Genomic DNA, 26253 nt, shown 5'->3' on the forward strand with positions numbered 1-26253 from the left:
TTTCAGAGCCGAGGATTGTGGGAAAGAAGGGTCTGCGAGGTCAGAAAGAAATGCGGGGATTTGCAGTAAATGGAAACCCTCCCTATCTCCTGCCCTTGTTCATGCCCTTCATCAGACAGTGAATGTCGCACACACCCCCTCTCCCAACTCCCCCACACCCGCAGCCAACAAACACCTTGCATTTCTTTTGCCACTTGAAGGCAAATTACTCCTGACAGGGGCTCTTATAAACAGTCATTAATTAGACACTTAATGACTGGACAGGAAAGTCTATTAGGTTTTTTCCCACCCGCAATGTAATTCTGGGGGCAAGGTAGCAAGGGTTGAATACACCTCCACCCCATCGAAATAAATGCCCTTCCTCTCTTTCCTTACCAACTCCTGGATCGGAAGACTTCTTGCACAGTAACCAGCTTCACTTAACTTGTACATTAACATGAATGTTAAGACATACAAAATTAACAGCAAGAAAAGACAGGATTGTTCCACCACAGGATGGTCAAATCATCATGACCATATATGTTATCCTCCCCATCCTACAGCTTCTGTAACCTAACATCCAACCCCAAACTTTCCAAATAGCAGTTGGGATTCCAAGACTTTTATTCAAAATCACACAACATCAGGTTATAATGCAACAATTTATTTAGAAGTGCTAGCTTTCGGAGCGCTGCTCCTTCATCAAGTAGCTGTGGAGCAGGATCATAAGACACAGAATTTATAGCAAAATAATAGTGTCATGCAACTGAAACAATATATTGAACAAACCAATATTGTTGTGAAGTCTTTCATCTTTCAGAATGGGTTGCTGGTTTCGATTCATTAATATGTAAATCCCAGAACTTATTATAAGTCACATACTCGCGATAACGTATGGTTTTATAACAAAAGGCATCAACTCAGCTCAGACAATGTATTGAAGGTGTGAGGTCAGTGGGTCTGTGGAGTGAATATGCATTTGCAGAGTTGTGTTTGCGGTATGTTCTGTTTTGCTCAAGGACAGCACGATCTGCAGGCAGTCAATCCATGTAACGCCTTGTAGGTTCCTACTTTGGAGGTGGAACCAGTCTGGCTCAGGATTGGGATGCAAAGACACTAAGATCTTTTGCTATAAGTTCTGTGTCTTACGATCCTGCTCCACAGTGACCTGATGAAGGAGCAGCGCTCTGAAAGCTACTGCTTCCAAATAAACCTGTTGGACTATAACCTGGTGTTGAGTGATTTTTAACTTTATCCACCCCAGTCCAACACCAGCACCTCCACATCAAGATCTTTATTGTTATTTTGTCAGGCATATTCCATGTGTGCACAACAGCTAAAACTAATGGATTCAAGTCAATGATAAATAAAGTCAGCGTTGCCTTAACTGACCACAGAACTCCTCTCTCATTACAGAGCGACATGACTGGTGATGGCTTAAGTCGAGAGTGTGGTGCTGGAAAACTTGATTGAGTTTTTTGAAGAAGTAATAAAGGAGATTGATGAGGGCAGAGCAGTAGATGTGATCCATATGGCGTTCAACAAGGTTCCCCATGGGAGACTGATTAGCAAAGTTAGATCTCATGGAATACAGGGAGAACTAGCCATTTGGATACAGAACTGACTCAAAGGTAGAAGACAGTGGGTGGTGGTGGAGGGTTGTTTTTCAGACTGGAGGCCCGTGACCAGTGGAGTGCCACAAGGATCGGTGCTGGGTCCTCTACTTTTTGTCATTTACATAAATGATTTGGATGCGAGCATTAGAGATACAATTAATAAGTTTGTAGATGACACCAAAATTGAGGTGTAGTGGACAGCAAAGAGGGTTACCTCAGATTACAATAGTAATTTGACCAAATGGGCCAATGGGCTGAGAAGTGGCAGATGGAGTTTAATTCAGATAAATGCGAGGTGCTGCATTTTGGGAAAGCAAATCTTAGCAGGACTAATACACTTAATAGTAAGGTCCTAGGGAGTGTTGCTGAACAAAGAGACCATGGAGTGCAGGTTCATAGCTCCTTGAAAGTGGAGTCGAAGGTAGATAGGATAGTGAAGAAGGCGTTTGGTATGCTTTTCTTTACTGGTCAGAGTATTGAGTACAGGAGTTGGGAGGTCATGTTGCAGCTGTACAGGACATTGGTTAGGCCACTGGTGGAATATTGGGTGCAATTCTAGGTCTCCTTCTTATCGGAAAGATGTTGTGAAACTTGAAAGGGTTCAGAAAAGATTTACAAGGATGTTGCCAGGGTTGGAGGATCTGAGCTGCAGGGAAAGGCTCAACAGACTGGGGCTGTTTTCCCTGCAGCATCGGAGACTGAGGGGTGACCTTATAGAGGTTTACAAAATTATATGGGGCATGGATAGGATAAATAGACAAAGTCTTTTCCCTGGGATTGGGGAGTCCAGAACTAGAGGGCATAGGTTTAGGATGAGAGGGGAAAGATATAAAAGAGACCTAAGGGACAACATTTTCACACAGAGCGTGGTATGTGTATGGAATGAGCTGCCAGAGGATGTGGTGGAGGCTGGTACAATTGCAAAATTTAAGAGGCATTTGGATAGATATATGAATAGGAAGGGTTTGGAGGGATATGGGCCAGGTGCTGGCAGGTGGGACCAGATTGGGTTGGGATATCTAGTCGGCATGGACGGGTTGGACCGAAGGGTCTGTTTCCATGCTGTACATCTCTATGATTCTATGATTTTAAGTTTGCTCCGCTTACACAAGACATTTCTCAACCCCCTTCTTCTGCCAGCTCCCTGGAACTCTTGATCTACTTATTAATCAATAACCTATCTATCCCCACCTTAAATATACTCAGTGACTTGGCCTCCATAGCCCTGTGCCATAATGGGTTCCACAGATTCACCGCTCTCTGGGATATCTGGTCGGCATGGACGGGTTGGACCATAGGGGCTGTTTCCATGTTGAATTTCTCTATGACTCTATGACTGTAAAAACACAGCAGGTCTAACAGCATCCAAGGTGCAGGAGAATCAACATTTTGGGCATAAGCCTTTCATCAGGAATGAATCTGAGGGTCATCATGCCCCAAGCATAGGGAGAGATTAAACATAGAAACATGGAAATAGGTGCAGGTAAGGCCATTCAGCCCTTCAAGACTGCACCGCATTCAATATGATCACTGCTGTCATGCAATCCTAGTATCCCATTCCCGCTTTCTCTCCATACCCCTTGATTCCATCTAGCTCCCTCTTGAATATGTCTAACAAACCAGCCCCAACATCTTTCTGTGGGAGAGGATTCCACAGGTTCACAACTTCCTGAGTGAAGAAATTCTTCCTCATCTCAGTCCTGAATGGTTTCCCCTTTATTCTTAGACTGTGACCCTTAGTTCTGGACTTCTCCAATATCGGGAACAATATTCCCGCATCAAGCCTGGAGAGTCCCATCAGGAATTTCTATGTTTCTATGAGATATTTCTAAATGCCAATGAGTACAAGCCCAGTAGATCCAGTCTTTCTTCATGTGCCAGTCCTGCCATCCCAGGAATCAGTCTAGTGAACCTTTGTTGGACTCCCTCAATAGCAAGAATGTCCTTGCTCAGGTTAGGAGGCGAAACCTGTACACAATGTTCACGGTGTGCCCTCACCAAGACCCTGTATAACTGTAGCAAGACATCTTTACTCCAATACTCAAATCCTCTCACTCTGAAGGCCACCATGCCATTAGCATTCCTCACCACCCGCTGTACCCTGCATGCCAACCTTCAGTGACTGTTCCACCATGACACCCAGGTCTCATTGTATCTCACCTTTAAACTGCCACCATTCAGATAATCATCTGACTTGCTGTTTTTGCCACCAAAGTGGATAACCTCACATTAATCCACATTATGTGGCATTTGCCAACTATTTGCTCACTCAGCCAGTCTGCCCTAGTCACCCTGCAGACTCTTAGTGTACTCCTCACAGCACACACTGCCACCCAGCTTAGTGTCATCTGAAAATGTGGAGATATTGCATTCAAATCCATCGTCCAAATTGTTAAAGTATATTGTGAACAGCTGGAGTCCCAGCACTGAACCCCACGGTACCCCCTCATCATTAAAAAGGATCCATATATTCCAACGCTCTGCCTCCTGTCTGCCAACCAGTTCTTTGTCCACATCAATGCATTACCTTCCATACCATGAGTTTTAATTCGCCTTACTAATTTCTTGTGTGGAAAAAGCCTTTTGAAAGTCCAGATACATAACACCTCCCGACTCACTCTTGTCCACTCTACTGGTCACCTCCTCAAAACATTCAAGATTCATCAAGCATGTTTTCCTTTTAGAGAATCCCAAGTTGACTAGGACCGATTCTGTCACTGTTTTCCAAATGCTCAGTTATTACATCCTTAAGAATTACTCCAGTGAGGTAAATAATAGATGGAATTTATCTTCCACTTCAGTTTATAATAGAATAGATGCAATGTCAAAGATTACAAACAAAAGCCAAGAATTAAGATTTTCAGCCTTTGACTTATTGCACTTGCCAAGAATGTTAATTCTAGATAAATATTGTTTCCATGCAGCATGTCATGCGATGAAAATTTATTTGGGACATTCCATATTATGCAGAAGATACATACATAGTAATATAGGAATAAGGGGCAGTAGGAATGAATGAATTAGGATTCTACCCATCAAGGTAATTCTACCACTTAATGGCTAATCTGATTATGGCCTCAACTCCACACACCCACTTACCCTTGTACCCTTTGATCTATTTATCAGTCAGAACCAATCTAACTCAACACTAAAAATGTGCAATGACCAAATCTCCACTGATGCCTCTAGAAAGTAATTTCGCAGACTAACAACTTCTGACAGAAAAAGATTCTCCTCATCTCCATCTTGTTTGGGAAACCCTTCAATTTTAATTTGTATCCATTAGTTCGAAACTCTCCCACAAAGGGAAATATCCGCTCAGTATCTACCTCGTCACATATTATCAGGATCCTAAATGTTTCAATCAGGTCACCTTTCATTCTTCAAAACTTCAATGGGTACAGGCTCAAGCTTTCATCATCCAAGAACCTCAGAACCAAGAGGCACCAATTTAGGGCTGAGATGAGGAGGAATTTCTTCTCTGTAAGGACTGTGAGTCTTTGGAATCCTTGCCACAGAGAACTGTGGGGATAGTGACCTTGTTTATACTTCAGGCTGAGACCAATAGATTCTTGATCAGCCGGGGGATCAAAGGTTTCAGGAAAATGCAGGAATGTGAACATGAGGAACCTCTGTTTGGCTACGATCCTATTGAATGGTCAAACAGGCTTGAGGAGTTGAATGGCCTGTTCCTATTTATCATTGTCTTAAACCAGCCAGCCAGGGATCAACCCCAGGAACCATCTCCACACTGCTTCTAATCATCTTTTCCTTTGTAAAGAACTGAGCTCTGTGAGAGAATGACTCACTCGTTGACAAAGTCCAGAGAAATACGAGTGTTTTGGTAACTTTACATAATAAGAGTGAGCATTATAACCACTGTAACAGTTACTGTTTCTTAATGGCTGCACTTTTCTTCCTCCTCAGACCATATTGAGCAAGTGCTAGATGTGGTTCAGTGGGCAACGTCCCTGGTTCTGAGTCAGCAGGTTCAAGTCCCTCTCCCTCTTTCCACCACCCCTCCTAGCCTCAGGCTCCAGAGACTTGCGTGAGCAATCCAGGATGATACCTCAGTGCAGTACATAGGGAGCACTGCATTGTCAGAGATGCTGCCTTTGGCGAAGAAATTCAGTTACGACGCATCTGCCTCCTCAAATAGGTAAAGCCATTTACAAACTACAATTTTAAAGTGTTGGAATTTCCTATGCTAGTGGTCTCTGGATGAATGTAGTTGTGAGAGGTCCCAGAAATAGCTTAGAAATTACAAGCATCGTGTCGGGAATGTATCAGTAATTATATGAGGTCCCGGTGTTCTGTGTGTGTGCCAGTATTCACAGGTAGTTCCCAGGTGTACATCAGTATATGTAGAGGAGGATGTTGTGTTGTCATTGATGCATTACTAAACCAGAGTCCCAGCAATTGCTTTGGGGACACCACCTTATATCCCACTATGGTAGATGATGAAATTTGAATTCAATTAAAATTCTGAGATTAAGAGCAGCTATCTAATAATTATGTAACTATGGCTAGAGAGTCACTAACGTCCTTTAGGGATCTGATCTGCATGTGACTCCAGACTCCAGCAATGTAGATGACTCTAAAATGGCCTAGACAGACAGTAAACTCAAGGAAAGTCAAAGATGGTCACCAAATGTTGCTCTCCAGCAACTCCCACATCTCAACTAAGAATAATCCAAATTACAGGTGGTCTCCCGGGTGTATTTACAGGCAGTGTACTGGGGGTTTGTCAGTATTTACAGGCAATTTTCCAGGTTTGCACTGGCAATTTCAGACAGTTCTCCAGGTGGTCCCCCAGGTATATGTCAGCATTTACAGGCAATACATTAGGGATCTGTCAGTATTTACAGGTATTTCCCCAAATGTGCATATGAAGTCAGTCAATTCCCCAGATGTGCATCTGTATTTACAGTAAATTCCTTAAGTATGCATCTATATTTAAAGGCAATTCCCTAGGTGTTCACCTATACTTAAGTCAATTACCCAGTTGTGCACCTGCATTTACAGTCAATTCTCCCGGTGTTCGCCTGTATTTACAGGCAATTCCCCAGGTGTGCACCTGTTTTTACAGATGGTGCCCCCAGGTGTCACCAGATTTACAAGCAGTTCATGAGGTAATCCATTAAAAGCATGAATTAGTGTTATAGTACATAATGGTTCATCATGAACAGACGGTGAAAACAGAGGGATGAATTACTTGTAAGGATATGTCTTTGGAGCCTGGGAGGGATATGAAAGAAAGTTTCAGAGAACCAATTATCATAGTAAACCATCCAAAAAGAAATGATGAGAAAAGCTTCTGACACATTGACATAGGGGCCAACAGCGACAGAGAGAGGTTAATCCATGAGGTGGATTAACCTGGATTTTGTATCCTGTCCAAGATTGTGAGAGAGTGCCTTTAATTCCATGAATTTTGTTTTGAAACATTTATTTTATAAAGGAACTATCGTTTAAACAAATACCACAGAACCACAGAAGCATTGAAAAGTAAAATTAATATTTTGCACTTCAACTAATTTCATTCTGAAATGAAAAGAAATAGAGACTCAAGCAGATCCTTGCAGCTGTGTTCAAGGCATTTAATTATTCCATGCAATTATTCACATTTTCACAGCTCAGTGTACAATATTTAAATTATTCACAAATTCTCCATGTATTGTGAAGATGCGTTGACTTGCAAACCCATTACTGAATTCATTGCGAATCCAATCAGCCTGTTTTGTAAAATTGCCCTTTGCTTCTTAGAATGAAATTCTGTGGTTAATCTGAATAATGCTGGCTCTACAGCAATTTGCAGCTAATTTGTACTGAAATGTACACATAACTATCTTCCAGGTACAGCAGCTAAGGAACTCTTCTTATTCTTTGTTCCAGATGTTACTTGTATAATTCCGAATTATAACCCTATCTTTCCTGAAGGCACTGAATCCAATACCTGCCTCATGTCACACTGTGAATAAAGCACAAATAAAACTGAGAGGCTACCCTCAAAACAAAGCAGAAGCGGCAGATATTCCTACATATAAAATCTACTTGTCCTTACCCAATGTGTGTGCATATGTGGAGACCTCTTTGGATTGTATTTGGCAAAATAGACCATAAAATATAGAGCAGAATTATGCCATTCAGCCCATGTGACCATAATTCTATTCGTTTTAAAATATTGATGGAAAAGGATAGACCAGATCTAAAAGTTGAAGTTCTAAATTGGAGAAAGGCCAATTTTGACGGTATTAGTTAAGAGCTTTCGAAAACTGATTGGAGGCAGATGTTCACATGTAAAAGGGATGGCTGGAAAATGGGAAGCCTTCAGAAATGAGATAACAAGAATCCAGAGAAAATATATTCCTGTCAGGATGAAAGGGAAGGTTGGTAGGTATAGGGAATGCTGGATGACTAAAAATGTTGAGGGTTTGGTTAAGAAAGAGAAGGAAGTATATGTCAGGTATAAACAGGATTGATCGAGTGAATCCTTAGAAGAGTATAAAGGGAGAAGGAGTATACTTAAGAGGGAAATCAGGAGGGCAAAACAGGGACATGAGAAAGCTTTGGCAAATAGAATTAAGGAGAATCCAAAGGGTTTTTACAAATATATTAAGGACAAAAGGGTAATTAGGGAGAGACAAGGCCCCTCAAAGATCAGCAAGGTGGCTTTTGTGTGGAGCCACAGAAAATGGGGGAGATACTAAATGAATGTTTTGCATCAGTATTTACTGTGGAAAAGGATATGGAAGATATATACTGTAGGGAAATAGATGGTGACACCTTTCAAAATGTCCAGATTACAGAGGAGGAAGTGCTGGATGTCTTGAAAAGTTAAAAGTGGATAAATCCCCAGGGCTTGATCAGGTGTACCCGAGAACTCTGTGGGAAGCTAGAGAAGTGATTGCTGGGCCCCTTGCTGAGATATTTGTATCATCAATAGTCACAGGTGAGGTGCCGGAAGACTGGAAGTTGGCAAACGTGGTGCCACTGTTTAAGAAGGGCGGTAAAGATAAGCCAGGCAACTATAGGCCGGTGAGCCTGACCACCTTGAAAGTGGAGTCGCAGGTAGATAGGAGAGTGAAGAAGGCGTTTGGAATGCTTTCCTTTATTGGTCAGAATACAAGAGTTGGGATGTCATGCTGCGGCTGTACAGGACATTGGTTAGGCCAGTATTGGAGTATTGCGTGCAATTCTGGTATATGAATAGGAAGGGTTTGGAGGGATATGGGTCGGGTGCTGGCAGGTGGGATTAGATTGGGTTGGGATATCTGGTCGGCATGTACGGGTTGGACTGAAGGGTCTGTTTCCATGCTGTACATCTCTATGATTCTATGATTCTAAGTTTGCTCCACTTACACAAGACATTTCTCAACCCCCTTCTTCTGCCATCTCCCTGGAACCCTTGATCTCCTTATTAATCAATAACCTATCTATCCCCACCTTAAATACACTCAATGACTTGGCCTCCATAGCCCTGTGCCATAATAGATTCACCACTCTCTGTTTAAAGAAATTACTCCTTATCTCATTCTTTCACTTGGAGGCTGTGCCCTCAGGTCCTAGTCTTTCCTATCAGTGGAAACATCTTCTGCACACCCACTCTATCCAGACCTCTCCATATTCTGTATACTTTAATGAGATTCTCCCACAATCTTCTAAACTCCATCGAGTACAGACCCAGAGTCCTCAATCGCTCCTCATATGACAAGCCAATCATCCTCTGGACCCCTCCAATGCAGGCACAACCTTCCAAAAATACAGGAACCTTCTTTAGCCACTGCCCAAATGGATTAGTTCAATTATCCAGCAGCTCCTGTGTCTGCTTCTGCTGATTCATGAGGTAAGTATTTAATATTCAAATTTACCTTGCCAGAAGGCCCCTGGCTCTCGCTCTCTCAGCTCCCACTGCTGATAAAAGTTTGCTCTCTTCTGACTGTCCATACTCCAAATGTGATAATTCTTTGAAAGAGCCAACATGGGTAGTTTGGCTTCTTTTTGTGTTGAAGGCTCAAATTATGTTTAAGCATCACTAATTCACAATATGTCCCTGCAGGTTTTGATTCCTCGGATGACAGGCCAGCCACTTGATGAGGCAAAGCTGAACAAAGCTCTGGCTGAATTGAATGGAACCTTGGACATTTTAGAATCAATGTTTCTGAAGGACCAGGCCTTCCTCTGTGGTGACGAGATGACATTAGCTGACCTATTGGCCATCTGTGAACTGATGCAGGTGAGGTTCAAGAATGTTGTACACACTGTCATCACCTAATTTGGTTGACATTGATAAAACCAGAACAAAATTTGCAAAAGGAGAAATGGATAAAATGGTCCAAAGCTGAAGAGTACATTTCTACCAATCCTTCCATTATTTTGGAATTGAACTTCCACTGTACATCAACTTTCTCTCCTCTTACCATTTTAAGAGACAGACTCCATCCATTGTGCCCACAATTTGTCATCAAAAGAAAACTTGAACTACTGTACAGCACATTGATAAACATTCTGGGTACATGTGAAGGAAAAAGGAAATAATTAGAGAAAACCTAGATCTATTCCTCCATTTTTTAAAAATGAATCTGAATTTAGGTCTGACCAGAAGCAGTGTACCTTACAGAAGTGACTGCAGCTGAAAGCATTAATTCCATTTTATTTACTCTTTAACTTTACATTAAGCAGAGATCATCCACTCCTGGCTAAGTATAAAATCAAACCTAGGTGCTACAGCTGGCACTTAGTGGTATGTTAGCAACCATCATGATGCTGCTGCACATTAGCTCTTAGATTCGCTGAATAACTCCACGCTTTGAAAATTAAGGCTCAACTACTGGAAACCAAGTAAAAGTAATAACAAAAAGTCAAACTGATCTAAACAGGATCAGTTCTTTGTAAATATAAACTAAATCAATCTATGATTTACAGCGTTTGCTTCAAGCCTTTTCACAGTAATGCAGGTGGGAAAAGAAATCAGGTCTTGCTACTCCTGTACTGAACTGACTGAAAATGTAACACTGAATAACTTACATTTTTGTTTGTTTTTATTAATATTCAGCCACTTGGAGCAAATCGTGACATATTGAAAGATCGTCCAAAATTGATCGCCTGGCGTAACAGAGTGCAGTCGGCACTGGGGAAAACATTTGATGATGTGCATTCTTTCCTTTATCAACTGAGAGATAAGGCTAGGCTTTAAAAGTTAAACCATGTGGAATTTCTGAATGTTAGATTCCTGCAAATTAGTCTACTTAATGGGTCTAAAATTAACCTATCAAAACCACATGCCTTTAAAGCATCATTTGATTAGTAAAACATGGTCCAAGTAATATTAATAACCATACAATTAGTTAATGACAGCAAATCACTAAATTTGGGGTAAAATTATACCAAGGCTAAACTATCTGGGTGTGAGGATTGTGAAGGAGCAAAAATGTCCTTTAATAGAGCGATATGTATTTCTTGTCAGATGTGGGAGTTTAAAGAGAGTTTAAGGGTTACTGCGGATTATATCTGCCATAAATGCTGCTGGTTGCAAATCTTATCAGATCGAGTGGATCAGTTGGAGAGACAGACAGAAGCGATGAGGAATTTGCAACAGCAACATTATGTGATGGATGGCAGTTATAGGAAGGAGGGCATGTCTCAGATACAGTCACATAAGTGAGTTAACTCCAGGAAAGGTAAGAGAGGTAGGCAGCTAGTGCAGGAGTCTTTTGTGGATATACCCATTTTGAAGAGGTATGCTGTTTTGGAAAATGTTGGGGGTGATGGATTCTCAGGGGAACATAGCAGTTTCTGGTATGGAGACTGGCTCTAATGCAACGAGGGGTACGTCGGGTTCCAAGAGATCAATTGTGTTAGGGGATTCTCTAGTTCGAGGTACAGACAGACGTTTCTGTGGCCAGCAGCGATAAAGCAGAATGGTGTGTTGTTTCCCTGGTGCCTGGATCAAGGATGTCTCAGAGAGGGTGCAGAATGTTCTCAGGGGGGAAGAGGGGCCAGCAGGAGGTAATTGTCCACACTGGAACCAATGACATAGGAAGGAAAAAGGTTGAGATTCTGAAAGGAAATTACAGAGAGTTAGGCAGAAATTTAAAAAGGAGGTCCTCGAGAGTAGTAATATCTGGATTACTCCCGGTGCTACAAGCTAGTGAGGGCAGGAATAGGAGAATAGAGCAGATGAATGCATGGCTGAGGAGCTGGTGTATGGGGAAAGGATTCACATTTTTGGATCATTGGAATCCCTTTTGGGGTAGAAGCTACCTGTACAAGAATGATGGATTGAACATAAATTGAAAGGGGACTAATATACTGGCAGGGAAATTTGTTAGAACTGATTGGGAGGATTTAAACTAGTAAGTGGTGGGGGGAGGTGGGGGGGGGGGGGGGAACCCAGGGAGACAGTGAGGAAAGAGATCAATCTGAGACGGGTACAGCTGAGAACAGAAGCGAGTCATTCAGGGCAGGCAGGGACAAGGTAGGACTAATAAATTAAACTGCATTTATTTCAATGCAAGGAGCCTAACAGGGAAGGCAGATGAACTCAGGGCATGGTTAGGAACATGGGACTGGGATATCATAGCAATTACAGAAACAGGACAAGACTGGCAGCTTAATGTTCCAGGATACAAATGCTACAGGAAGGATAGAAAGGGAGGCACGAGAGGAAAAGGAGTGGCATTTTTGATAATTGTATTGAGTATTGAGTACAAGAGTTGGGAGGTCATGTTGTGGCTGTACAGGAGATTGGTTAGGCCATTATTGAAATATTGTGTACAATTCTGGTCTCCTTCCTATCGGAAAGATGTTGTGAAACTTGAAAGGGTTCAGAAAAGATTTACAAGGATGTTGCCAGGGTTGGAGGATTTGAGCTATAGGGAGAGGCTGAACAGGCTGGGGCTGTTTTCCCTGGAGCATCGGAGGCTGAAGAGTGACCTTATAGAGGTTTACAAAATTATGAGGGGCATGGATCGGGTAAATAAGCAAAGTCTTTTCCCTGGGGTGGGGGAGTTTAGAACTAGAGGGCATAGATTTAGGGTGAGAGGTGAAAGATACAAAATAGACCTATGGGGCAACTTTTTCACACAGAGAGTGGTACGTATATGGAATGAGCTGCCAGAGGAAGTGGTGGAGGATGGTACAACTGCAACATTTAAGAGGCATTTGGATGGGTATATGAATAGGAAGGGTTTGGAGGAATATGGGCCACGTGCTGGCAGGTGGGACTAGACTGGGTTGGGATATCTGATTGGCATGGACGGGTTGGACCGAAGGGTCTGTTTCCATGCTATACATCCCAATGACTCTATATTCAAAACCACCTTGCAAAAGGAACTTAGGAGTGTTGTTGGAAGCAATCTTAATTTCTCAGACATAATCACTATAGCAATAGAGTCCCTCCATAAATAAGATCTTCATCTATTCCAGGCACCAAGCAGAGTAGCAATTACCACATGGCATCACCAAGTGGACTATGCCACTTTACTATAGATTAGAAGTCCCAGGGTTTTGTCATCTCCAAGTGGGCACAGGGAGTGTCCTTGGGATTTAACAAACTCTGATTCATATACTTTAAAGCACAAAAGAACTGCTAATCTTCCTCTTTTCTGTCTAGCTGAGGCAAGCGAACATAAAGCCTCTGATCCAAATAGGAAAAATCCAAGTCTCAACATTTTTTGTTAATTCAGATCCCATCAATGACCATTGCACTAGTCAATCAGCGACAACCTGGGAACATCTGGTATTGTCTAATATCAGAACTCCTGCTTCCTCCCACTCCTCCCCCTACGACAAATCGCCCCCAAGTGGACAACAGACCACTGGACATTTGGGCTCTGTTCCATGCAAGCATCACAGTACATACCACAACTCTTCACTGAAAACAGGCACACCACACGTTAGTCAGTGGTCAAGAACTACAACAGAGTCTGAATTTCTGACACATGGTTCAGACAGGTTCCCTCAACCTTTCTTCATAAGACATGCCCTCCAATCCAGGCAGCAGCCTGGTAAATCTCCTCTGCACCCTCTCTATAGCTTCAACGTCCTTCCTATAATGGAAATGGACTCAATATTGAGTTCAACAATTTCAGACTTTAAGGCACATTATCCTGTGTCCTTTTACCCCAAACTCCACACACCAGGCCTTGTTGTCACATGGTCTGCTTTTCCACACACTCCATTGTTAGTCGCTAACAGTCCCCATCCACAGCCATTCATTCTCCTAGGCTGACTATTATCCACTCCTTGGTCCAACTGTTCTTTTCTCTCTTTGGGCTCTATCTTGACCTATTGTTTCCTCCTTACTCCCTACCTCCACCCTATCTTCTACAAAAAAAACTTATTCCAACATATAATTTCTGAAGAAGGGTCACTGGACCTAAACCATTAATTCTGAATTCTCTACAAACATGCTGTTGTGATTTACAAGCAATTTCTGTTTATTGTTTGGCTCCCTAGATGACTTGGGTTCAAATCCCACCCATGTACTACAATATTTAGATATCCAACACACAGCAAAACAGAAATTGCTGGAGAAGCTCAGCAGGTCTGGCTGCCGCTGTGGAGAGAAATCAGAGTTAATGGTTCCAATCGTAAAAAGTACAACGTGGTGTGAGGTGGGGGGAAGCGGGGAGCAAATCAGTGCATAGAGCCTGGCAATCACACCCGATAATAAAAAATACTTGGAATAATTCCAAGTTTAATACTTGGAATAATTTTGCCCGGGTGAATTGTGTCTGCGCTCTACCGCGGGGACTGTATCGGTGTGGTCGGTGTCGATTGTATCGCTCCCTCTGCAGCTTGTGATTGGCCGCTTGTTGGTTACATTGTATCAAGCTCCATGTAGCAAGTTGCGGGAGTGGGGGTGTGCTGTTGTGTGTGTACTCTGTTAGCAGCTCTACTCTTCCCCACCATGGCTTCTCGGCTCCCCTTACGAGTCTATTTCGACCTGTTGTCCCAGCCCTCCAGGGCCGTCTTGATCTTCCTCAAACGCACCGGAATCCCGCATGTGGAAAAACCCGTGGCCCTCCGGAAGGGTAAGCAAAAGGAAATCGCTCGCATTCCTGCCACACCGGGGCTGGGGTAAATCCAGTGCCTTCCCCTTCACCCTCTTTCTCCCCTACATGCACAGTTTCTAACATTAGGCGTGAGCTTTTTGTTTTCAGATGTCAAAATCGTGTAAATAACGTCAGTTGGTGAACTTGTACAGCCGAGTTCAGAGTCCGAGTTAAGCGATACAGAGGGATCGTGGTTAGCCCAGAAGTGAAGGGGGAACAACCAGCAGCAGGAGTTCAAACCCTAGTGGGAGAATTTCAAGAATTTCAGTTCGGTTACTTAAATAAATCTGCGATTTAAATTATTAAAGTTAGCACTGCTGCCTCACAGCACCGGGGTACCAGGTTTGATTCCAGCCTTGAGCCTGTGTGGAGTTAGTATATTCTCCCCATGTCTGCATGGGGTTTCCTCCAGGTGCTCCAGTTTCTTTCCACAGTCCAAAGATGTGCAGATCAGGTGAATTGGCCATGCTAAATTTCCCCATAGCGTTATGTCAGTTAGTCAGAGGGGAAATGGGTCTGGGTGGATTACTCTTCGGAGGGTCGGTGTGGACTGGTTGGGCCGAAAGACCTGTTTCCACACTGTAGGGAATCTAATCTAGTGACAGATCCTTGTAAAAATCCATCTGGTTCCCTATGGAAGAAGTGCTGCTATTCTTACCCATTGAACTTGCCATGCATTTGTAACAGCTTCAACAAAAAAAACTAACATTAAAATCAGACAGACCGTCCCACTCTGATCAATGCGGAGTCCTAGAGATTTGCACCAAAACTTGAATTATAAATGTCACATGTACTTAAGTACAGTGAAAGATTTTGTGTGCAGTACAGGCAGTTCATATTATACAAAGACCACTGAACAGCGTGAGAAATACCAAGTTACAGCTGCAAAGAAGATGCATAAAAAGCAAGGTCAGCAATAGATTTGAAATTTAAAAGATCCATTCAGAAGTTTAATAATAGCGAGGCAGAAGCTGTTCTTGAACCTGTTAGTACATGGGTTTAAGCTTTTGCCTTAAGGAAGAGGTTGGAAGAGCTTATAACTGGGGAGGGAGGGACCGTTGATAATGTTGGCTGCTTTTCTGAGAGAATGGCGGGATGTAGATGGAGTCAATAGATGGAAAGTTAGCTAGTGCGATGGATGAAACTGTGTTCATATCTCTGTAGTTTCTTCCGATCCTGGGCACAGCAGTTGCCATACCAAGCCGTGACGCATGCAGATTGAACATTATCAATGGTGCATCAATAAAAGAGGCCTCACAAACATGATGAAGTTTCTTAGACTCCTGAGGATGAGGAGGCGTTTTTGTGCCTTCTTGACCCTCGCACTAAATGGGTGGTCAAGGATAGATTGTTGGTGATCGTCGCTCCTCTCCACCTCACCTCCACTGATGTAGACAGAGGCTGGCCCTCCAACTTGCTTCCTGAAGTCAACAATCAGCTCGTTAGTTTCGCTGACTTAGAGGGAAAGATGTTAGCTTTAAACCGCATCATCAAGCGCTCTCTTTCCTGTGTTCTATCATGCCATTGTTTGATATCCAGCTTACAACAGCGGTGTCATCAGCAAACGCGTGGATGGAGTTAGGACAAAATTTGGCACCATGGTCATAAGTGTACAGAGAGTACTGTAGGGGGCTGAGAACACATCTTCATGGGCCCACTCGTGGAGGAGGTGCTGTTGCCTATTCTCACTGATTGCAGTCTGTGGGCAGATCAACGATCCAGTTGCAGAAGGAATGTTATGTCAACTTGAACTTGAGAGCATTATGTCAAGTAACAACTTACAATGTCATACAGCATCATCCCTTTCGGCCAAAGCTCCAAATTTCTCCTTTGGCAAAATTGTCCACAGTTCAAAGTCCTCAAGATTCACTCCATACTGTCTTTAGGTGGAGAAATGGGCAGGCTTAGCATGCGGTCCACATGGAGATGGTTGAGCCATCTCTGGCCCGTGATAGACTAATTATGCATATTTACAAAGACTTTGTAACTTGTACCTATTGCTATTCTTGCAATAACATACATTTTATGTAAAACATGTACTTCTTCCCATTAAGATTCAACAGTAATTTACCCTCTAACGCTGCTAATGAGAAAGTTTCTCAGATTAAGTGATGGGGTTGGTGAAATCAGTTGGATGGATGGCTGGTTTGTTATCAAGAGTGACACCAAAAGTGTGGGTTCAATTCCAGCAGTGGTCGAGGTTACCATGAAGGAAATGCCTCAAACTTCTCCCCTCACCTGAGGTGTGGTGATCCTCATGTTAAATCACCACCAGTCGTCTCTGTCTCTATTGAGAGAGCCACTGCATGCTCTGGTGGGACTATAGTGACTTTACCTTTTTTTTTTACAAAAGGAGCTGGTATGGGCTAGAGGTCTGGTTTCAAGTCCCATCTGTCACATCATGACGAAACACTGACTAAATTACAAATAACTTAGAAATGAAGATATCTGGGGCACTTTACCCCAACTACAAGCCACTAGTAGTTAGGACTGCAACATACAGCACTATCCCTTGTCAACTAGTGAGTCATTATCAATCTAATGGTGAACATCACTTGGAATAAAGGCTATTTGTGGCTGTGCTGGCCCTTTAAACAAATTATCCTTTCTCCCTAACTTTGTTTAAAAAAAATCTATTCAATCCTCTTTTGAAATTTAGTTTCGAATCTGCTTCCTTGCAGCTGTGCATTCCGCACCCTTAGCTCCATTTGGTTTACTTTGGTAGAATGTTATGGCTTAATATCACCATTTAAATATTTGTTAACAATATTTAAATGTAGGTTGCCTTCTGATCTGTGGAGGAGTAGAACACATATTGCAAAAATGTAAAATATCTTGGATCAGTTGTCATCAAATTTGGTTGAAACTGCAGAAAATGTAACCAAAATCAAGGAAAATGAGCCAGAGATGTGGCTATGGAGGAGACAAAGTTCACTGCAGATCTACTAGAAAATTCAGTGACATTACCCTGACGCCTTTGCTCTGTCCATTTTTCTTTATAATATCATTGATTCAGAGTTAATCTTTATCAGGTTTATTTGAACAGGTGAACAGAAGAGCCCAGAGTTCACTAAACTCAATCCAAATCAGAAAGTGCCAGTTATTGTGGACAATGGATTTGTTCTGACTGAGAGGTGAGGCTTTTTATTTTTCAATATAAAAAAAAAACTGAATTCTCCTTCCTTTTCTGGAAGAGTTTGTATTGTTGTAGTAAACGTAAAGAGCAGTCTTCTTAATTGAAAGGCTAGTGAGTTAGTTTAGATGGCGTGCTTTACAGCACTAGCCAACCTACACTTTTCTGGTTCGTGCCGAATTGCCCACAAAACTATGAGATAATCACTTGTTTGTGCCGTGGGATATTTTAAAAGTGCTTTATTAATGCAAGCTGTTGCTTTAGGCACATTAGTGACCATTATAATGGTTGTGCTGTCAGGTGCTTTTTGGTCTCTGTCCCAGAATTGCAGCTGATGTTAACGTATGCATCCTAATGGTTTTAAAGTAGGAGTTAGAAAGCTTTTTTTTAAACAATATATAAAAGCAAGAATCAGAAAATCACAGTTTTGAAATTTCAAAGAGAAGTTCATAGTACAGTGAGTCTTAATCACAATCAAAAGCAAGGCTTAGTACTGTATATCTTTGATAAAGAGCATTGAGTTCCTCTCCCACAGTCTTCAATAAGATACATAACACAATCCATGCTTTAGAATTCCTTTTTTTTCTTTAGGTCTTCAGTCTCCCACATCCATTACATCAGACGTTATATATTGGGGTTGCTTAAGTATGTCCCACATATAAGATTAAATTTGGAGTCAAACAGCATCAAAGTCATGAATGCTGAAAGTTGGTCATTAAAGCCAAAACTTGGTTTTAAATAGTTTGAGGGGAGACCATTAATCCTTTGTTATTTCACCATAAGAATGTACAGCGAAAAAAAACCTGCATGACACAAAAACGCAGCTTACCAAAGTGCAACTGGTCAGAGTCAAGAGTGTCGAACTGGAAAAACACAGCAGGTCAGGCAGCATCCAAGAGGAGAATCAACCTGTCAGGCAGAAGTCCTTCAGGAATCTCCTGCCCCTCAGATGCTGTCTGACCTGCTGTGCTTTTCCAGCACCACACACTCAATTCTGATTAGTTGCAGGGAGAAAGTGAGGACTGCAGATGCTGGAGATCAAAGCAGATTGTGTGTTTTCTACATTTCAATTATTTTATTTTCCTGACCTAAGAATGTTGTTTGCAGCGTTGCTATTCTGAAGTACCTGGCGACAAAGTATGATATCCCTCAATTCTGGTACCCAGTAGACTCAATGCAGAGGGCAAAGGTGGATGAGTACATGGCATGGCAGCATGCTACTGTGAGATATCACGCATCGAAAGTCTTCATCCTGGAGGTATGGACTAAAAGAGTGTTTCTATTCAACGCATTTTGCTGCCATGATATTTGGCTCCAGCCCCATACTGTAGAGCAAAGAGCATGAGTTTTTAGGCTATAGGTGTACTTTCACCACATGGACTACAATGATTCAGAAGGCAACTTAGGAGCAGAAAATAGGCCATTTGGACCATCATGTCTGCTCTGCCATTCAATCATGGCTGATAGGTTTTCAAAGTCAAAAAGTGTGGTGCTGTAAAAGCACAGCCATCAGGCAGCATCCGAGGTGCAGGAGAGTCGACATTTCGAATATAAGCTCTTCATTCCTGCTCCTCGGATGCTGCCTCACCTGCTGCGCTTTTCCAGCAGCACACTTTTTCACTCTGACCTCCAGCATCTGCAGTCCTCACTTCCTCCTGATAGGAGTTGAAAACCTTTTTCCCACTTTCTTCCCGTCACCTTTGATCCCCTTGACAGTCAAGGACTTATTGATCTGTGTTTTAAAATATATTTGATGACCTGGCCTCCACAGCCTTCTGTGGCAGTGAATTCCACAGATTCACCACACTTTGGCTAAAGAAGTTTCTCTTTATCTCCATTCTAAAGGGTTTTCCCTTTATTCCAAAACTATGCCCTCAGGTTCTGGTCTCTTTTGCCACTTGAAACATCTTCCCAATGTCCATTCTGTCCAGGCTGTTGTTCTAAACTCCTCAGAGTATATGCCCAGAGTCCTCAAACGTTCCTCATATGTTAGGTCTTTCATTCCTGCAGTCATTCTCCTGAACCTCCTCTGGACCCGCTCCGGGGCTAGTACCTGGTTCCTGAGGTATGGGGCCCAAAATTGCTCAATACTGGAAATGTGGTCTGACCAGACTTTTATAAAGTCTCAGAAGCGTGTCCCTACTTTTATATTCTAGTCCCCTTGAGATGAATGACGATATTGTATTTACCTTCCTAACTACCGACTCAACATACTAGTTTACCTTAGGAGAAAACTAGACTAGGACTCCCAAGTCCCTTTGCACTTCAGATTTCTGAAGGTATGGACTAAAAAATTGTTTCTAATCAACGTATTTTGCTGCCATGATATTTGGCTCCAGCCACATACTGTAGAACAAAGAGCATGAGTTTTTAGGCTATAGGCGTAAAATGGGAATTTTCTCCCCATTGACTAAACAGTCCATGCCTCTGTTCTTCCTAGCAAAGTGCACGATCTCACACTTGTCCCATTTGTGTTCCCCTCACTTTTATTTCATTTGCTACTTCATTGCCCACATTCCTAACCTGTCTAAATCTTTCTGAAACCTCCCTACCTGTCCCTCCACCTATGTTTGTATAGAACATAACATCACAGCACAGCACAGGCCCTTCAGCCCTGGATGTTGCGCCGACCTATGGGACCTATCGGAAGCCTATTTATCCAACACTATTCCATTTTCATCTATGGCGTTTGTCCAATGACCATTTCAATGCTGTTAAAGTTGGCAAGTCTACTATTGTAGTAGGCAGTGCGTTCCACGCCCCTACTAATCAGAGTAAAGAAACTACCTCTGACATCTGTCCTATATCTATTACCCCTGGGGTAAAAAATGAGGTCTGCAGATGCTGGAGATCACAGCTGAAAACGTGTTGCTGGTTAAAGCACAGCAGGTTAGGCAGCATCCAAGGCACAGGAAATTCGACGTTTTGGGCATAAGCCCTTCATATCTATTACCCCTCAATTTAAAGTGAAGTCCCCTTGTGCTATCTATTACCATCCAAAGAAAAAGGCTCTGTGTCCACCCTAACTAATCCTGATGTGTCTCAAATAAGTCTGCTCAATTAAGACAAGTGTGTGTTTGCTCAGAAACTAACCCTGGGACAGAGGAGAGTGAGCAAGACAGGTACAGCGAGGAAAAAGGAAATTTCAGAGTCCCAGAGGAGAGGCATTGAATCAGTTATCGAATAATCAGTTATCCAAACGAACTGCCTGCACATCTCGCTTGGATAATAGAGGTTCCTCTGTATTCGGAAATCTCATCCTTTACAACAGACTCAAAAATCTTACCAATGACTGAGGTCAGTCTAATCGGCATAGAATTTATCTTACTCCCTTCTTAAGGGGGGGGGGGGGGGGGGGCCGGGGGGAAAGAGGGGTAACCTTAGCAATTTTCCAGTCCTCCGAGATTCTCACCGATTCCAGTGATTCCTGAAAGAGCATTACTAAAGCCTCCACTATCTCTTTAGCTATCTCCTTCAGAACTCTGGAATGTAGCTCATCTGGTCCAGATGATTTATCCACTTTCAGACCTTTAAGTTTTTGTAGCATCTTCTCCTTGTTGATGGCCACCATACTTATCTCTGCACCCCTCCCCCCCGCGACTCTCTTGAAATTTTGGGATATTACTAGTGTATGCCACGGTGAAGCCTGACACAAAGTACTTGTTCAGTTCCTTTGCCATTTGTTTGTTCCCCATTCCTACTTCTCCAGCCTCATTTTCCAGTGGCCCAGTGTCTATTTTGGTCTCTCTTCTGCCCTTTATATATCTAAAAAAAAAGTCTTTTTTTTAATATTACTGGCTAGTTCACCCTCATATTTAATCTTTTCCCTTCTTATTTCTTTTGTTGTCCTCGATCGGTCTTTGTAGATTTCCCAATCCTCTGGCTTACCACTGTCCTTAACCACAATATATGCTTTCTCTTTTGCTTTTATACTGTCCCTGACTTCCCTGGTCAGCCACGGTTGCCTGATCCTCCCTTTAGAATGCTTCTTTTTTTCCTTGGGATGAATTTTTGCTGTGCCTTCATAGGTAGACTTACTAAAGAGCAGACACAACTTCAGTCATATTTATTCCAATGCACTTTTTCCGAATGTCCCACCCTTATCATCATCAAAATAACTTGCACCCAGCTTTCCACCAATCCAGTGTTTGAGGCAGGTGTAACAGTGACCTACGATGATACCCTCAGCCTTATTTTCCTTTCCTGTTCTTTGATGTGTGGCCTCCTTCATTGCCACAACGGAACCTCCCGGTCACCGCACATTTTAATTTCCTTTCCCGCTCCCTTTCCGATATGACGATCCTTGGCCTCCTCATTTGCCACAACAAACCAAATGTAAATTGAAGGAACACCACCTCATCTTCTGCCTGGGCATCCTGCAGCTCTGAGGACTCGACATTGAGTTGTCCAATTTCAAATAACTGCCCTTCCCCCAGCTCCCTTCCCAGCACTTCCCCTTCCCTTCCACCCTTCCCACATTCATTCCTTCACTGACCAACCAGGTCGGGCCCTCTGTCTTCACCCATGCCCACTTCACTACGCTGCCCCTGCCACTCCCTTTACCTGCAGCTCCCACCCGCAGTCCTGAAGAAGGGTTACACCTGAAACATCAACTTCTTCACCTCCTGATGTTGCATGGCTTGCTGGGTTCTCCCCAGCCTCATGCTTGTCTACCGTGTATTATTGTCAACCCATCTTAATGAGTAAGGATCCAGAAGGCAGTAGGGGAGAAATATTCAAATATATTGTATCATTTCAAGGGAAACCAGAATACTCTGAAAAGATAGTGGAAGTCAATTCTGTAACTTTAAAAGGAAGTTGGGCAGGTATCAACAAATCAGGAATTTAGTTCCATCACTTCTGATCATCCATACCCTAAAATGTGACTGCTCTTTGAAAGAGCCAACATGGGTAATTTGGCTTCTTTTTGTGTTGAAGGCTCAAATTATGTTTAAGCATCACTAATTCACAATATGTCCCTGTAGGTTTTGATTCCTCGGATGACAGGCCAGCCACTTGATGAGGCAAAGCTGAACAAAGCTCTGGCTGAATTGAATGGAACCTTGGACATTTTAGAATCGATGTTTCTGAAGGACCAGGCCTTCCTCTGTGGTGATGAGATGACATTAGCTGACCTATTGGCCATCTGTGAACTGATGCAGGTGAGGTTCAAGAATGTTGTACACACTGTCATCACCTAATTTGGTTGACATTGATAAAACCAGAACAAAATTTGCAAAAGGAGAAATGGATAAAATGGTCCAAAGATGAAGAGTACATTTCTACCAATCCTTCCATTATTTTGGAATTGAACTTCCACTGCACATCAACTTTCTCTCCTCTTACCATTTTAAGAGACAGACTCCATCCATTGTGCCCACAATTTGTCATCAAAAGAAAACTTGAACTACTGTACAGCACATTGATAAATATTCTGGGTACATGTGAAGGAAAAAGGAAATAATTAGATAAATCCTAGATCTATTCCTCCATTTTTTAAAAATGAATCTGAATTTAGGTCTGACCAGAAGCAGTGTACCTTACAGAAGTGACTGCAGCTGAAAGCATTAATTCCATTTTATTTACTCTTTAACTTTACATTAAGCAGAGATCATCCACTCCTGGCTAAGTATAAAATCAAACCTAGGTGCTACAGCTGGCACTTAGTGGTATGTTAGCAACCATCATGATGCTGCTGCACATTAGCTCTTAGATTTGCTGAATAACTCCACGCTTTGAAAATTAAGGCTCAACTACTGGAAACCAAGTAAAAGTAATAAAAAAAAAGTCAAACTGATTTAAACAGGATCAGTTCTTTGTAAATATAAACTAAATCAATCTATGATTTACAGCTTTTGCTTCAAGCCTTTTCTTAGTAATGCAGGTGGGAAAAGAAATCAGGTCTTGCTACTCCTGTACTGAACTGACTGAAAATGTAACACTGATTAATTTACATTTTTGTTTTGTTTTTATAAATATTCAGCCACTTGGAGCAAATCGTGACATATTGAAAGATCGTCCAAAATTGATCGCCTGGCGTAACAGAGTGCAGTCGGCACTGGGGAAAACATTTGATGATGTGCATTCTTTCCTTTATCAACTGAGAGATAAAGCCAGACTTTAAAAGCTAAACCATGTGGAATTTCTGAATGTTAGATTCCTGCAAATTAGTCTACTTAATGGGTCTAAAATTAACCTATCAAACCACATGCCTTTAAAGTAATTGATTAATAAAACATACTACTTAATAGTTCCAGTAACTTTAATAGCCATACAATTAATTAATGAAATTACTTTAGAGTCAAATTAGACCAAGGCTAAACTATACATTCAAAACTACCTTACAAAAGGAATTTAGGAGTGGTGTTGCAAGCAGTCTTCATTTCTCAGATATAATCACTATAAAACAGTGCCTCAATAAATAAGGTTTCAGTTGTTTAAAATAGAGTTTTATGCAGCTTCTATTCTAGGCACCAAGCAGAGTAGCAATTTCCACATGGCATCACCAAGTGCATTATGCCACTTCCATAGATTAGAAGTCCCATGATTTTGTCATCTCCACAGGACATCGGGAGGGTCCTTGGGATTTAACAAACTCGATCCATGTACTTTAAAAGCACAAAAGAACTGTTAATTTTCCTCTGTCTAGCTGAGGCAAGTGCACATGAAGCCTGTGATCCAAGTAGGGAAAATCAGAGTCTAGTGACAATTATTCTTAACTCAGATCCCATCAATGCGCCACTATGCCAGTTGAGCTGCAACAAACAGAAAAGCTGCACATATCTGGTATTTGTCTATCATGAAGGCTTGATTTCTCAACATCAAGCCTCAGAAAACGACAACATCAGAATTCCTGCTTCCTTCCACTAACACAAATTGACCCCAAGTGGACAACAGACCACTGGGCATTTGGGCTCTGTTCCAAACATCACAGTAAATACCACACTGCAAAGAGGCACACCACATGTTAAGCAGTGGCCCAGGACTACATAGTCTGAATTGCTGTCACATAGTTCAGGATAAATGCTGAATATGGCATTCTGAGTAACAACTTTACAGTAGCTTCTGGTCAAAAGTTGAGAGTTCCTTTGTCCTGTATCATAGACATCTTTCAGTGTTTTGTTAAGACATTAAAGTTGAATATCTTGTAACATGCCAGAGATTTTGTTGCTACCGTGACTAGGCAGGCTTGTTCTTGAGCAAAAAATTAAGACTGAACCCAACTCCTAGGTGAGACGGACTAGTAGTACCAAATAACAGTGATCTGAAGTATTCATCTTCTGAAGTATTCTAATCCTGGTCCATCCTTTACAACCTTTAAAACAAACTCTCATTGAATCAATTAGCTGTAGTAATGAAGATTTAAAATGGTTTATCACATGGCATAATTTGTTTCCTCTGAAATATAATCTGAGCAATGTACTTGCAGGAAACCAGTTTCTCTCAAATAATTTGTAATAAGATGTATAATTCTTGTAAATCATTTATTGAATTTTGTACAAAATATTTTGTCAACCTTGATTTATAAAACTAGTTTTCACATCAACCATCTTCCCTAACTATACAGTGAGTGAACGTCATCCAGAATCACAGATAAAATTAGTTGCTTAGACATTTGAAAGTTCACGGATGCCCAATTATAAATTTTGTCAATATCAAAAACTGCTCGTTAGCAGAGGTGGCAGGCAATAACGTTAATGAATTACAGAAACAACAGCATGATAATGAATATTTAATTAACCTCTATTCTGAGCTTGTCCACAGAATACAATGTAAACCAAAGTCAAAAGGCTGGGAATAGAGAGATGCCCATTCTGACTAATCGTTAGATCCAACAACCATAAATCGAAACAGATTCAATAGGTCTGTATCCAAATACAAATAGAAATGCCCTGAAGTGTACTCAAACCCTCTTCATTAAAAGACAATCCAAAGTCATGATTGTAAATTTTACCAACCATTCCCCTGCTTCACTGGATTGAATCCAGCACCATCACCTCTAAATGCTATAATAAATTCAAGTATTCCTGGTGCTGGTCAGAGGTAGTTAGGAGCAGATTTGTAAACTTTAACTGCCAAGCTCCTTCATTATCATCTATAAAATGGCCAAAATATTCATCAGGAGGACAATTGTAGCTGCTTCCAGGCTCCTCAGATCAGTAACAGTTGTAACTGGAAGTCAATAACCAACTATGTATTTTACTTTGGAAAACTGTTTGCAACAATAATTAGGTGTGATGGCCACACACTAGAAGGGGGACTTCTACACAAGTAATATCTACGAAGCAGGGGCAAACAGCTCTTGAGAATTTAATTTCCCCAGAGCTTTTTAAACACACTGTTTAATTAAATTCAAGCCTCTACCAGTTTAGAGAAAACAGACAAACCAGTATACAAAAAAAAAGCACACTTTAGATATCAAACCCAAAAGTAAGGGTTTCCTCAACTAAATCTCTAAATGTTTTAA

The 26253-nt window shown here is 41.8% G+C and overlaps 2 protein-coding genes across 2 annotated transcripts; both read left to right on the forward strand.

Moving 5' to 3' along the window:
- The first annotated feature begins 9642 nt into the window (after positions 1–9642).
- LOC132827441 (glutathione S-transferase theta-1-like) lies at positions 9643–10843 on the forward strand. Its single transcript, XM_060844129.1, has 2 exons — positions 9643–9831; positions 10651–10843. Exons 1-2 carry the CDS (start codon positions 9643–9645, stop codon positions 10789–10791), a joined length of 330 nt encoding a protein of 109 aa, XP_060700112.1. The 3' UTR covers positions 10792–10843.
- Positions 10844–14400: 3557 nt separating this feature from the next.
- Positions 14401–25290, forward strand: LOC132827046 (glutathione S-transferase theta-1-like). The gene is made up of 5 exons (XM_060843468.1): positions 14401–14632; positions 17700–17787; positions 18894–19044; positions 22772–22948; positions 23770–25290. The coding sequence occupies exons 1-5, from the start codon at positions 14509–14511 to the stop codon at positions 23908–23910; spliced, it is 681 nt and encodes a 226-aa protein (XP_060699451.1). The 5' UTR covers positions 14401–14508; the 3' UTR covers positions 23911–25290.
- Positions 25291–26253: the final 963 nt, after the last annotated feature.

Source organism: Hemiscyllium ocellatum, chromosome 24 (genome assembly GCF_020745735.1).
Source record: "Hemiscyllium ocellatum isolate sHemOce1 chromosome 24, sHemOce1.pat.X.cur, whole genome shotgun sequence".
Lineage (NCBI taxonomy): Eukaryota > Metazoa > Chordata > Chondrichthyes > Orectolobiformes > Hemiscylliidae > Hemiscyllium > Hemiscyllium ocellatum.